At 37.6% G+C, this 13661-nt stretch overlaps 2 protein-coding genes across 2 annotated transcripts; both read left to right on the forward strand.

The window, feature by feature from the left end:
- LOC109846492 (pentatricopeptide repeat-containing protein At4g33170-like) lies at nucleotides 7-2322 on the forward strand. The gene is made up of 2 exons (XM_020415753.1): nucleotides 7-2003; nucleotides 2133-2322. The coding sequence occupies exon 1, from the start codon at nucleotides 112-114 to the stop codon at nucleotides 1579-1581; it is 1470 nt and encodes a 489-aa protein (XP_020271342.1). The 5' UTR covers nucleotides 7-111; the 3' UTR covers nucleotides 1582-2003; nucleotides 2133-2322.
- On the forward strand, nucleotides 4282-10155 carry LOC109844821 (probable polygalacturonase). The gene is made up of 5 exons (XM_020413973.1): nucleotides 4282-4940; nucleotides 5691-5811; nucleotides 7918-8166; nucleotides 8610-8763; nucleotides 9331-10155. The coding sequence occupies exons 1-5, from the start codon at nucleotides 4515-4517 to the stop codon at nucleotides 9854-9856; spliced, it is 1476 nt and encodes a 491-aa protein (XP_020269562.1). The 5' UTR covers nucleotides 4282-4514; the 3' UTR covers nucleotides 9857-10155.

The raw sequence follows: 13661 nt of genomic DNA on the forward strand, positions 1-13661 counted from the left end.
CTCATCAAGCTCCACCAAAACGCCGGCAGATTATTCTCTCTCTACAACAAACTCATCAACCTGTACTCTCAATGTGGCCGTCAAAATCTCGCCCACAAACTGTTCGACAAAATGCCTGAAAGAGACGTCGTCTCTTTCAACACTCTAATATCCACTACTCTTCGCATCAATCGTGACCCATCCATCGGTTTCAGCCTCTACACTAGATTACTGGACGAGGGTCTGAGACCCAATTCCATTACTTTCGCTTCTTTGCTTAGTAGTTCGAGTGTGTTGAGCAACGTGCAGCTTTTGGAGGAAATGCATTGCCATTCGATCAAATTTGGGCTGAACTCAAATGGGTTTGTGGGTTCTGCTTTTGTTAATGGGTACGAGAGGTGTAGAGGGTTAAAGGATGCTCTTTGTGCATTTGAGGAGATTGCAGAGATAGACTCCGTTTCTTGGAACATAATGATAGATGCGTGTGCAAGAAGCGGGTGCAAAGAGAACGCAGTTAAGGTGTTTGCTAGAATGCAAAGGGAATGTAGTAATAGATTTGACTGCTTTACTTTGACGAGCGTGCTGAAGACGTGCGTCAAGAGAGAGGATTTGGGTCTTGGGACGCAATTGCATTCATGCGCACTGAAGGCCGGATTGGAGTACGAGACTCCAGTTGGGAATTCTCTCATTACAATGTATTCTAGATGCGATGGAGATATGAAATCAGCAGTTTTGGTGTTTCGGAGAATTCTTGAGCCTAATATCATTTCTTGGACAGCAGTTATTGGTGGTTTGGCTCAGAATGGTATGGCAGAGGAAGCAGCATCATTGTATAAAGAGATGGTGACTCAAGGTGAAATAGAAAACGAGTTCTTGTTCGCTAGTATATTGCCCGTGTTCAGTGCCCTGGTGAACCTTGAATTGGGAAAGATGGTCCATGCTAGAATTGCGAAATCAACTGTTTCCTCAGATGTGGAAGTGAGCAATGCTCTTATAGATATGTACTTCAAGTGTGGTGACTCTAATGATGCTATGTTGGTTTTTGATACCATGAGTAACATAGATGTAGTTTCTTGGACAGTGATGGTTTCCGGGCTCGGTCAGCATGGGAAAGGGCGAGAAGCGGTGCATGCCTTTGGTGAAATGAGAAGGCTAGGATTTAAGCCAGATGATGTCACGTTTCTTGCTGCACTATCGGCATGTAGCCATTGTGGGCTTGTTGAAGAAGGGCTTGATATGTTTCGATCTATGGCTAATGAATATAGCGTGAAGCCGAGGAGGGAGCATTTTGCTTGTGTCGTCGATTTGTTAGGTCGTTCTGGGAGGTTGAGAGAAGCTGAGATGTTTGTTAAGGAGATGAGGATGGAACTTGATTCGTCTGTGTGGGAAACACTTCTTGGTGCTTGTAGGATACATGGGGAGGTGGAGATAGGAGAAAGATCTGCGAAGAAAGTTATGGAATTGGAACCAGAAAGAGACGGACCTTATGTGCAGTTATCCAATATATATGCTGATAAAAACTTGTGGGAGGAAAAGGGGAAGGTGAGATGTAGATTGGATTCAAGTGGTCTCAGAAAGGAGACAGCCCGAAGCTGGTTTTGATGTTTTTGAGGTTTGGTTCGTTAGCAAACGCAGCAGAAAAACTGACAACAGACAGATCGATGATAAAAAGAACGAAAGACTGACAAACAATCACAAACATAGAGATTTAACGAGGTTCACAATCAATGTGATTAGCTATGTCCTTGGACTACAGCGACATCACAATTCTACTATTAATGAATAAAAGATTACAATCAATCTCTCAAATCCTAATTTCACCTATTTCTGACGCCCTTGGGATCTCCAAAGTTGGGGTGCATCCCGGGAACTGATGATGTGTATTCACCATGTAAATCAGCGTCGTATCCAACAGCAGTCTAACATAGTTAACGATGAAAACCAGCGACGTCGTACGAATTTATCAGCTTGTGCAGCTCAAAACTGAAAAAAAAAAAATTCCATTAGTTACCAATATCATCTCTGTAAGTCTGTTTTCTGAGCTTTCTTCTGCTTTAATGATATGAGCACAATTTTTACATAATTCACAACTTCAGTATCTACATAGCATCTAACAGCAATCTAACCATACTCATTCATACGTCATTTACCAGGAGTTGTATTTGACGCACCGAGGGTAAGACTTTATTCAGGAGTTCAACACTTTTATGCAATCTTGATGGCGCGAAATAGCAATCATGCACTTTCTGATACTACCGTATGAATATGAATCTTTACATAGTCAATCCTTCATCATTTGATATTGGCCATTTGGATTATGCATTAGAGAACTTGATGCTGAAATACTCGACATTGGGTCCTAATTGCCCAAATTCCATCTATTCTGATAGTTTATTGATGTATTGTCAAATAGAAATGGTTAAGAGTAAGAGAAAGAGAGATTTTACTAGAAGAAGAAAAAAAAAGTAAATTTGCATTGCAATTCTATCGCCTGTACTACATTCAAACGAGAGTTCTCGACTGTATATGTAGTTATGTACAAGCATACGACTGTGACCATTCCTGCATGTAGTTATGATGATCCCGAGGCAGTCGACGTCGGATTTCAAGGGGAGGCGATGGTGGGAGAGGGATTCTGGGGATTGATGGGCGAACATGGCGACGGAGGCAACAGAGGGGTTGATTAAGGGGACGTAGCCGTAGTCAATGAGGAGGGGGTTGAAGTCGGGGCCCGAGAGGACATTGCCGGATTTTAGGTTGCCGTGGGGGATGTCGAGGGAGTTGAGCTCGGTGTGGAGGTACGCCGTTCCCCATCAGGCAATGCCCAAGACTATTTTTGGTCGGTTCGTCCAGTCCAAGGCCGCACGGTTCGTTTCCCGATCACCTGTAATGCATAAAAATGTCGTCTGTATAAAAAAAAAATGACATGACGATGGACGATGCAGAACACTGAACCTTACCGTGAAGCATATACAGCGAGCTCCCCTTGGGTACGTACTCAAAGACGAGCAACTTCTCCCCCTCGGCCCTCCCTACAATGATAAGCAAGAGGAGGCAAAACATTCTCATGCTTCATCCTCCCGAACTTCCCCCTATCCTTTCCGACCTTATTCATCTCCCTCCCCCCCTCTTCTCGGCCATTATCACCACCGAGTTCAAACCGAGAGTGACAGGATGGGTCCGGTGAGCTCATTATTCGACAAATCTGGTAACGTTAGCGGCGGAATATCCAACGGAGTGATCCCCCCAGAGAATCAGTAAATCGCTAAGTTCAAGCCTACCACCGTCTATAAGAAGGAATCAGGCCAGAGAACTGATCGTTCGAGAGGTGCAATCTCTTCAAATAGTCCATTTCTTTGAAGAAATCATCAGGAAATCGACCGGTAAATCTGTTATCGGACATATACAACATTCTCACCCCATGTAAAAATGCCGATAAATTCAAGTAGTTATGACCTCCCATCTGTAAGTAATTTCTTTACACTAACCAGCAAGACCGACTGTTTTTCCCCTCCGTTTCGATTGCCATATCGATATTGATCTTCACCGTACTAATTTATCCTCTGACTTGAGCCACATTTTACTATCTCTAGCTTGCAATCATTGGTACTAAATAAATGGTCTAAATCATTTCCCAAGATAATTCTTTCTAACAACTAACTAGTTGATATGCTTCGAGACACACCAAGTAGTTTCCTTTAAGGTGCTGTTTGGTTCGTTTCCTAGATATAGAGAAATGCATTTCCATGTACAAAAACACAAGTTTTGAGTTTTCCAAACTTTTCCAAGAAATAGATTGTTTCGCTTTAATTCGCACAAAAAAAATGGTGGGAAACTAATGTATTTATTTTTCTTGTGTTTGGTTCGCATGGAAAAAAAGGAAAAACTTTTGTTTATATGGCAAAAAGCTAACGTGGCTGCAGTTTTCGTCAATTTTATGAGGTTGAGGAAGGAATTGGGGAAGAGAAAAAAAATCTGATGTGGCGGCGATTTTTACCGAGTTTCCCTTCTTCAACCCTAGCGAACCAAAGATGGGAAAAAAAACTCGACGAAAAACTTATATCCTATGTGACCATGAAAAAACTGATGTGGAGATGGTGCAAAACTTTTCCACAGGGTTAAAAAACAAACCAAACAGCCCCTAATAACAATCTATCTACTTTTAGAAAAAAAGTAACTACTTTTTTTAAATGAAAGCAGTAAACGAACCGAGTTGTTCTCCTCACCGAGCAGAAGTTCAAATCGCTTTACCACTACAAGTAAAACGACACAAATTACTGAAAACCCCCAAAAACATCACACGACGCGCACAAACGCCTCACGCCCAACAGTGGCATTTTCGTAGATTTACTCATCTCCTCCTCCTCCTGTCCTTTCTGCGATCTCGATCCGAACTCTGCCCCAAAAACAATCGCAATTCCCTTTCTACTAAAAACTCCACTGCCCTCAAAATCTCAAAACCCGCCCTATTTGAAATGCTCGTCCCCAAAACCCTAACCCTAACCCTAAATCTAACCGTAATTCTCTAATCCGCCATGGTCGAGATGTTGCACTCATCAAGCGGCCGCTTTCACTTGAACAGCCACCGCCGATTTCTCCCATGGATCCGCTCCTATCCAGTAACCCTACTAACAGTTCTTTGGGTTATCGGGTTCGGATCCATCTTCATTTGGCAAACAACCTCCATTACAGGAAGCAGGATCGCTGGGGGACGACCGATGATGAGCTACGCCCCGATACCGATGCTGAGGCCTGTGGCGTTCAATCTGACGGAGTTTGGGGGCGTCGGAGACGGCGTCACGGCGAACACGGCGGCGTTCGAGAGGGCGGTGGATGAGATTGCGAGGCTTGGGGGCGGGCAGCTTAACGTTCAGCCTGGGGTTTGGTTGACGGCGCCGTTTAACCTGACGAGTCATATGACGTTGTTTCTTGCTGAGGGGGCCGTGATTCGTGGGGTTCAGGTGAGGACTTTTTTGCAAATTTGGGAATGTTGGCGATCAAAATGTTAGTTTATGCAAGTTCGATGTTTGGATTTTAGATCTAGATGGAGTTGAAGCTGTATTATATGCAAAGAGTGTTCTAGTTTATGTCAAGAGTTTTTTAAAAAAAAGTTATTGATTAAGATGTTACTTTGCATTATTCTAGTGACCTTTGATCTGCATTTTGTTGAAAGCGGGAGCTTTAAAAAGGTGGTTTGGCATTTCTATTATGTGAGAAATATAATTTATCTTTTACAGACTTGATGTTGAAGCTAGATATAGAGATGGAACGAGGAATTTAGAATAGTTTATCTTTCTACTGAGAGATTTGATTGAGATAAAGTAGTGAGTGAGTACACATTATGAGCTTACATGGCTACCTGTTTAAAAACCTTATTACCAAGCTTGCTTCAATGTGCAATAGAGCATATTAGTGATAATTTCTTGTATCACATATAACACAAAGCTTTGCAGGTTTATTCTATTTACACTAGGTCTATGCTTTTCCATGCTTTGTGTAATGCTCAATGAGACGTGATGTTAGGGAAACTTACATGATATCTTTGGACCTAAAGTTGATGTCCATACGTTGTGTCCTAGTAGTGTGTTCTTATTCCTAGTAGTGTCTTTAAGCAGGATAGTCCATTGCTATAATATGGAGATGGAAGGAACATCATTGATTTATTTTGATTAAAATGTTCTTACTTTTATGGGTTATGCATATTGTATCAGGATGAAAAATGCTGGTTGTTAATGCCTCCATTGCCGTCATATGGACTGGGAAGGGAGCGTTTAGGACCTCGATATGGAAGTTTAATTCACGGCCAAAATCTGAGTGATGTTGTGATAACAGGTGATTATATTTAATGTTCTACTTAATCCCTTTCGTTAATCTCTGCCCTCTTTGGGGTTCTCCTTTTCTTCTACAAATAGAGGTAAAAGTACTATAAGAAATGAATAAATTATAGACAAAAGCAAGTATAACGCAGGTCATAATTGGCAAGGAATACATTTTTTCTGTAAATCTGTTGCTATAAATTTGACTTGATAGCTTGCTTAAATACCTTAAACCATTTTCTATTTCATATTTTATTATCTACTTTTGTAAATTTTCACTTTCATCAATTGGTTGTACTTTAGTTTAATGAATCTTGATCTAAGATTGTTTAGAGGATTTTGGCACTCCTTAAACGCGAGACTGAATAGTTATGAGGCAGGTTATTGCTATTTTCCTTAACTCATTAACAAACCACTTACCTCATTCTTTGGCATATGACTTACAGGTCTGTGCACTCCAATTTCCTCTAAACCATCTTTGACATTTTGTCCAAAACTAAAGGCTCTTAATCAAAGGTATTGGTTGTGCAAACCCAAGCTTTGGAATCCTAGATTTTTGTTTGAAACAATATTTTAGCAGAACATTCGAACCAACAAGACAGAAATGGCTATAGAAGAAAGTAACATTGGTTTAGGGTGAATAGACTGAGCAAAGGATAACGTTAAGATGGGTTTCCTGTCGTTTTCTTGTGCAGATATTAACTTGCAACTTTATGCTAGGTAAATGAAATCATTGAGACTCATGAATATGAAAACTAATTAGAGATGGATAATAGCAAACTACCAACCCCTACTAGTAAACGTCTTAAATTAAATTTGAAGCTTTGAATTCTGGGCTGACATTGGTCCTGTAGCTTTGTCAAAACTATCCTCAGAGTTATTATTTTTCATGTCCAAGCAAAAGTCTTCAATGTTTGGCAGGATCTGGTTTGCATTTGAAGTTCAGCTTTGAGTTACTTTCTTCCACACGGATCAAAAGTGCATGTGAAGCTTACCATGCAGATGACCTTGCACCATTTCGAACACTTTCCACCTAGAGAGCATTGCTGACATGTGTATAAGCCTTAATTGTGATGATCTAGGGCTAGCTTCAAATATGGGGGCAAGAAAGTTCTTGCAATTTAGACAGTCAAGTTCATTAGAGCCAAAAATTTAATATTTCAATAATTTCCCTTGAAATTTTGGTGATTGATGATGTGTTGAAGGAATGAGCTAACAACTGGATAAACTAAGGAGAACCTCAACATCATTGATAAATGGTGGGACATCTTTTTCTATTACCATTCAACTTGAATGTAATCTAGAGAGGAAATCTCTTCTACATCTGACTCCTGTGAGTTTGCTGGCTATGTTGCACTAGACTAAAATTTGAAAGTCAGATGGACGTCATTCAATATGGTGTGTATGTTTCCATATCTATTGGCCTAAACCCTTATTTGACTAGTATCAAATAGTAGCTGTTTTTTCTTGGTATAGAGTATCTATAGCATATATGATTGTCCTGAAGAAGTTGTCTCACATTACATAAGCAGCTTAATAGCCTGTGTACTATATGAAAATTGTTGATTATCAGTTTCATTCTTTTTGCATTTTGTTGTAATTACTCTTTCATGTGTTGTTCAATGGGATGCTGACTATATGTTGACAAATGACAACTATGAGACATGAACTCATTAACTTTTTCCCCTTTCAATATAATATGAAATAAAATGTGTCTAGTTTCAGTTTTCTACCAACTTAACCAGCAGTCAATAGTTGCTTTATCTCATTGTTAAATAATTTACTTCACCACTGTAGGTTTAGGATAGTATATAATTAATTCTCAGCACACTATTATTTTAGGGAGAATATCTCACTTCTTTTCATGTCAGAAGCTTGTTTGTTTTAGTTATTTATTTTCCACTTTTAATTTTTCAATTAATCACAATTTGATTTCTCAATGACCTATACGAGGAAATATACTATAAGCTAGAGATTTTGTATGTAATCTTAGACTAATTGGCAATTCATGATTGTTGTTGATTAATATTTTGCCTTAGATAAAATCATAAAAGTTTTTGAATTCCACAAGACCAGAATATATTGTTTACTTGTCTAAATGTTCTACCTCGCTGCCTGACAGGACGCAACGGCACTATAGATGGTCAGGGTCAATCATGGTGGTCAAAGTACAAACAAAAGCTACTTAAATATACAAGAGGTCCCCTCGTGCAGATAATGTGGTCTAGGGACATAGTTATTTCAAATATAACACTACGTGATTCTCCTTTCTGGACGCTACATCCTTATGATTGCAAGAATGTCACCATCTCAAATCTTACCATTTTGGCCCCTCTTAATGGAGCTCCAAACACAGATGGAATAGATCCAGGTAAGCCTGCTGGCCTTTAGTTTCTGGTTGGTTCTCCAGTTACCAATAATCTATATATTTTTCATTTGTTATCATTGGGTTATGTGGGCATGGATCATATACCTCCAATAGAGATCTTTGGCATTCTATGATATAGAGACATTATTTGTCAAAACCCAATTGAGTTTACTCTTATGTGTTTCTGATATTATTATTTCAACTTCAGACATTACTGTTATATCCTGAGACCTAAACATCTTGTTTGGCATTTGCTTTATTTTGCTGGGTGATTCTAGGCATCCAGACACATTCTTGAAGAAATTGTCTTGTTACAATTATTTTATTACATGTATTAAGAAACAGGTCATGTTTTTTCATATTCCTACTGATTTAAATCTTGTTATAAGCTTGTAATCATATCTATTTGAGGTCAAACTTCAAAGTGCTTCTTATGTTCTATGTAGACTCTTGTGAAGATATGGTGATAGAAAATTGTTATATATGTGTGGGTGATGACGGGATAGCAATAAAAAGTGGCTGGGATCAATATGGAATTGTGTATGGTCGACCATCTACCAATATCCTCATTCGCAATGTGACTGTTCGCTCTGTTGTAAGGTCAGTATTTTCTAATTATTTTCACCTTCATATGTAGAGCCAACGAGAGTTGACAACATTGTCAGTCATCTTTGAAGTTTAAACATCCTGAGCTTATATGAGCTTACTTGAAATACACGCGCACGCGCAGGTGCATGATACAATAGGGATTTCATATATTCAAAATTTATTCCTGTGAAAGCTGTATGTCTCCTCTACCATGTCATGGGGGATGTACGGTCACAATGGCTCCAGTTTTCCGTGAATAAATTGTAAATTCCTTCATAACCTATTCAATGCTCAATGTGCGTAAATGTCTCTAATGTATATTTTCCTATTTATCGATCAGGTACTTCTCTGTCCCAAATGTTCCCAGAAAGCCATAATCTTGTGACTATGGTCTTGTTTATCACATTCCTCTTCATATTAATCCCGTGTCATTTTAAGTTTTTAGCCAGTGGGAAAGAATTCATGAATGTTCAGAATGTTTTACATTCAGTTATTGAGATAGTTTAGTAAATACCCCCTTTTTGATGAGAAACTTTTGTAGCTATTCTAAACCAAAGTTCATGTTTATACCTTTTTCAGTGCCGGAGTATCAATAGGCAGTGAGATGTCCGGTGGCATCTCCAACATCACCGTCGAAAACGTCCATATCTGGGACTCGAGACGAGGAGTGCGAATAAAAACCGCTCCAGGACGAGGAGGTTATGTCAGTAACATAACATATCGCAACATAACCCTTGATAATGTCCGTGTCGGAATTGTTCTCAAAACTGATTACAACGAGCACCCCGATCTAGGGTTTGACCCGAAAGCTTTACCCACAATTAAAAACCTCAGCTTCATTGGATTCCATGGCCAAGGATGCCGGGTCCCGGTCAGGATCCATGGCAGCCAAGAAATACCAGTTAAGGGTGTGACATTCAAGGAATTTTCAGTGGGTATAACATACAAAAAGAAGCATATATTTCAGTGTTCATATGTTGATGGGAGGGTTATTGGATCGATATTTCCTGCACCGTGTGAAAACTTGGATCGATATGATGAGGAGGGGAATTTGGTGAGGAGATCGAAGTTACAGAATGTTACTGATATTGATTATGATTTTTGAAGAGAATGGTCTTTCTCTTCTTTCTTTTTTTTTCTTCCCGCCTTTCTTGAAGTTTTTGGCCCTCTTTTATTTGTGAGCATTTGTACAGAGTTCATGGGTTTAGAGAAGACAAGTTTGGTTATTTAGAGATGGCAGTATAGATTAATTTAGGTTTACCCCATTCCATGTTATGCTTTGTTAGGGAGCAGAGTATGTTTTAGTGTAGAATCTTGGGTTATCCATTGAGTTTATACAACAATTCATGCAAGATTGGATACTTTGCTCTAGATGATATCAAGGTTGTGTGTTTCTACTTTCTAGTATATGTGTCCTTGTATTTTTTTTATTTTTTTATTTTTTTTGAGGGGTTTTTTGGGCACCCGTGAATTTGGATAAGATATACTATATTTAGTGTATTCCTAAAGCTCAGGAACTAATTGCTAATATGATGGCTTGAATACCATGAACAGCACCCATCTCTATTCTTTCTCAATATTCCGGATGTGATTAATAAATTTCGATTTAGAAATTATATTGCGTGAACTTTAACAAATCAAAAAATTAATTAAATTATCGAACCTCATTTCGTCAAACATCACTGACCCAGCCATTATTATTTGAATATAATTGTAGGGTGTCTTATTTCGTATTTTTATCATATTTCTCATAATTTATCTTTTTGGCATTCAAATAAATTGGAAGAAAGAGGGAAAACTACTATCATATGCAGAACTTAATTTTGCATTGTTTCAACTTATAATACTTATTGTTACACAAAAGAAGAGAAATTAAGTTTTTTTTCAAATATTTTTTGAAGGGAAATTATTATTTGAAGAAGGTTAAAAAAAGAGAGGTAGATTTTGTATTCTTTACTATTTTAGTTTCTTTTCAGTATTAATAATGTCCAGAATATGCTGTTTTTTATATACAGTTGAGCTTGATAACATGATAATAAGCACAAATTATGGAGTTTTAATTGACAATTAGCACTAATAATGGGCAATGAATGTAATATGGTATGTTATATCCAAACTAGGGCATCCGTTAGGGGGGAGAAAAACTTTTTTTTTTAAATATATGATACAATGTTTTTGTGGTTGTTCGCATATATATCCTTTTTTTTTTCGTATGGCAGTTAGCGGAAATGTTGGTATCAAATTCTAAGAACTTACACCATAGTTTAAGTTAGTTTCTGTTATTTATAGATGAATCAAGCTTAAACATAACAATTTTATCCTTTAATTATTTATACCTTAGAGTTAGGTTTAATGAAAGCTATTACTACATTATTGTCAATCAAAAATGTTTGAACAAGCGTACCTTTAATTATTGATACTGAGCTGAAGGTGCTCCCATCTCCAATAGGGTGACCTCTATAACGTTTGTCCCTAAAGTGCGAAGGCCCACAGGCCCAAATAAGGCCGTCCTGACGAGTGACGAACACGGGTTCGACGGCGACGCCGGTCATACCGACCCGCGTGCTTTTACCTTACCTTTTAATTGTATAATATAAATATCCAATAAAAGGGAAATAGAAAAAAAAAGTAAAAGTAAAATGGCAAGCTGTTTCCTAGAAAAAAAATGATAGGGGCACACCCTTGGACACATCACCAACCACACTCCCCCTCTATCGAAAGTGCAGGGGCCCCACATGTGATTTTTTTAAAAAAAATTACATGTGGGGCCTCTGCACTGTAGATAGAGGGGAGTGTGGTTGGTGGTATGCCCAAGGATGTGTCCCTAAGAGCATCTCCAACATTTTCTCCAAAATTTTCTCCAAAATGGGGAAGCAAAAGTCATATTCTCCAACTAATTTTTACACTAACTCCAACAGCTTCCCCATTTTGAAGAATCCATTTTTTCCTCCAAAAATTTGGAGAATGCTGCAGATTTGGGGAAGCTTCCCCATTTTTTCTCCTCCATCCCTATTTTGGGGAATGAAAGGGGGAATCTGTTGGGCCAAAAACCTAACTAAATTCTCCAAAAATGAAAAATGGGGAAGCTGTTGGAGATGCTCTAACAACCCTCTTCCTAGAAACTGCGCGCTGAGTGCTTACCAGTCAAAAAGGTCACTTGCGTACTATAAAAATGGCAAGACTTATGATTATTATTATTATTATTATTATTATTTTAGGAATAAAGTCTCTTCAATATTGAAAACAAAGGACATGACGTTTTTCTTTGCCGGACAGTCTGGAAAGTGCAAAAAGCCATTTATTTCTTCTGCAATTATAATACGTACACAATCTAAGACCCTTTCCACATGGAAGGTTGAAAAATGTGTTGGAATTCAAAGCGTCAAGAACGAGGTAGTATTTTAGGGTTAGTTGCATATATAACCCTTACATCATAGGTATTCTGAAAATACCCTCCAAATCTTAATATTTTGCAAAACTACCTCTCAAATCTTGGAAAAATTTACCCTCAAAGCAATTAATCATCAACTTTCGTAAGCTAATTTGTAATTGCAATGTAAAAATTATCAGCAAAATAGTTAAATTTTTAGTACCAAGTTGATGATTTGTTGATTTTAAGGGTTATTTTTTGCAAAATTAATGATTTGAGGGGTAGCTTTGTAAATACAAAGATTTGAGGGGTATAACACCCAGGGTGTATATGTTAATAACCCTAGTCTATATCATAATGTAAGTTCTAGTTTTTTTCCTTATGCAGAGATATCATGTTTTCTCACTCCTATCTTTTACTTACATACAAATAAATAAACATACTAATAGTGAGAGTTGTGTCTCATAATTGTTATGCAATTAATTGTTTAGTTTTTTCCTCTTAAATTGCTGTGTTGGTTCTCTCTGGCCTTTTTTTCTACCTTCAGGAGAAGAATCTCATCAGCACCTAAAGAAGATCATGTGCTGGTCGTAGTGTTTTTTTAGGGTTTTGCTACAAGGACCCAAAATATCGGACCAACAATGGGGGACATGTGAGGTGTCCCCCTTCTATTGCATAATGAGTTGATCATCATTAATGATGGTCAGCTTATTATGCAATAGGAGGGGGATACATCACATGTCCCTCATGTTGGTCCCATATTTTGAGTTATTTGGGAATTTTTAAAATTTTAATTTAACTAAGTTCAGAAGCATGAGCAGGAGATTTGGGAATTAAATGAGCTTGAGGGAACCGGCTTCGAAGTAGTCTTAATTTGTTGGATCACGCTCCTAAATTAATTCTGATTATCTAATTTTCGATGACGTATATGATCAGTTTATAGGCTTTCTCTGGGGATCTTAAAATAATTTTATTGATGGCTTGTAAAGCTGTTATGAGGAATAGTAGCTTTGGGTTTTAAAAACAGTGACAATTGAAGAAAGAATATGAAATAAAGTACAAATTTACCATTTAATTGAAAAATAAATGAAAATTTGATTTTTTTTAGAAGCACCAAAGCAATTCTCTTACTAATAATCCTTATAACTAAACTAGTTTCAGGCCCATGTGACCTATTTGTTAAAGTTTGAGCTTTCAGGCTAATGAATTTAAAGTTTTTTTAAAACTTTATGTAGTAAAAATAATAATAATATCACATTTCTACGTACTTTCATTACGAATTACGTAAGCCAGAAATAACGTTACATGAAACTCAAATAGGTTCACATTGTAGTTAGAAAATCGTAAAACTCAAATGGAAAAAAAAAACTTGTGCAATTAAAAAGTTGTTTTAGCCATACTAGCAACTCCACATGTGCAAAGATGTGCATAGAGAAATGAATAGCCATTTAAATAGTAAAATTCATGAAAAAACTAATTACTTTCTATAAATTAATTTTTATATGATTTATATGGAAAAAGTTAAGTAAATCAGAATGTT

The sequence above is a fragment of the Asparagus officinalis genome, chromosome 6 (assembly GCF_001876935.1).
Source record: "Asparagus officinalis chromosome 6, Aspof.V1, whole genome shotgun sequence".
Classification (NCBI taxonomy): Eukaryota; Viridiplantae; Streptophyta; class Magnoliopsida; order Asparagales; family Asparagaceae; genus Asparagus; species Asparagus officinalis.

Bases quoted from the DNA above. Each gene is read 5' to 3' on its own strand.
- LOC109846492 (XM_020415753.1), top strand. From the start codon at position 112: ATGCCTGAAAGAGACGTCGTCTCTTTCAACACTCTAATATCCACTACT.
- LOC109844821 (XM_020413973.1), top strand. From the start codon at position 4,515: ATGGTCGAGATGTTGCACTCATCAAGCGGCCGCTTTCACTTGAACAGC. The intron at 8,167-8,609 runs GTAAGCCTGCTG...TGTTCTATGTAG, and splicing joins CACAGATGGAATAGATCCAG to ACTCTTGTGAAGATATGGTG. The intron at 8,764-9,330 runs GTCAGTATTTTC...TACCTTTTTCAG, and splicing joins ACTGTTCGCTCTGTTGTAAG to TGCCGGAGTATCAATAGGCA.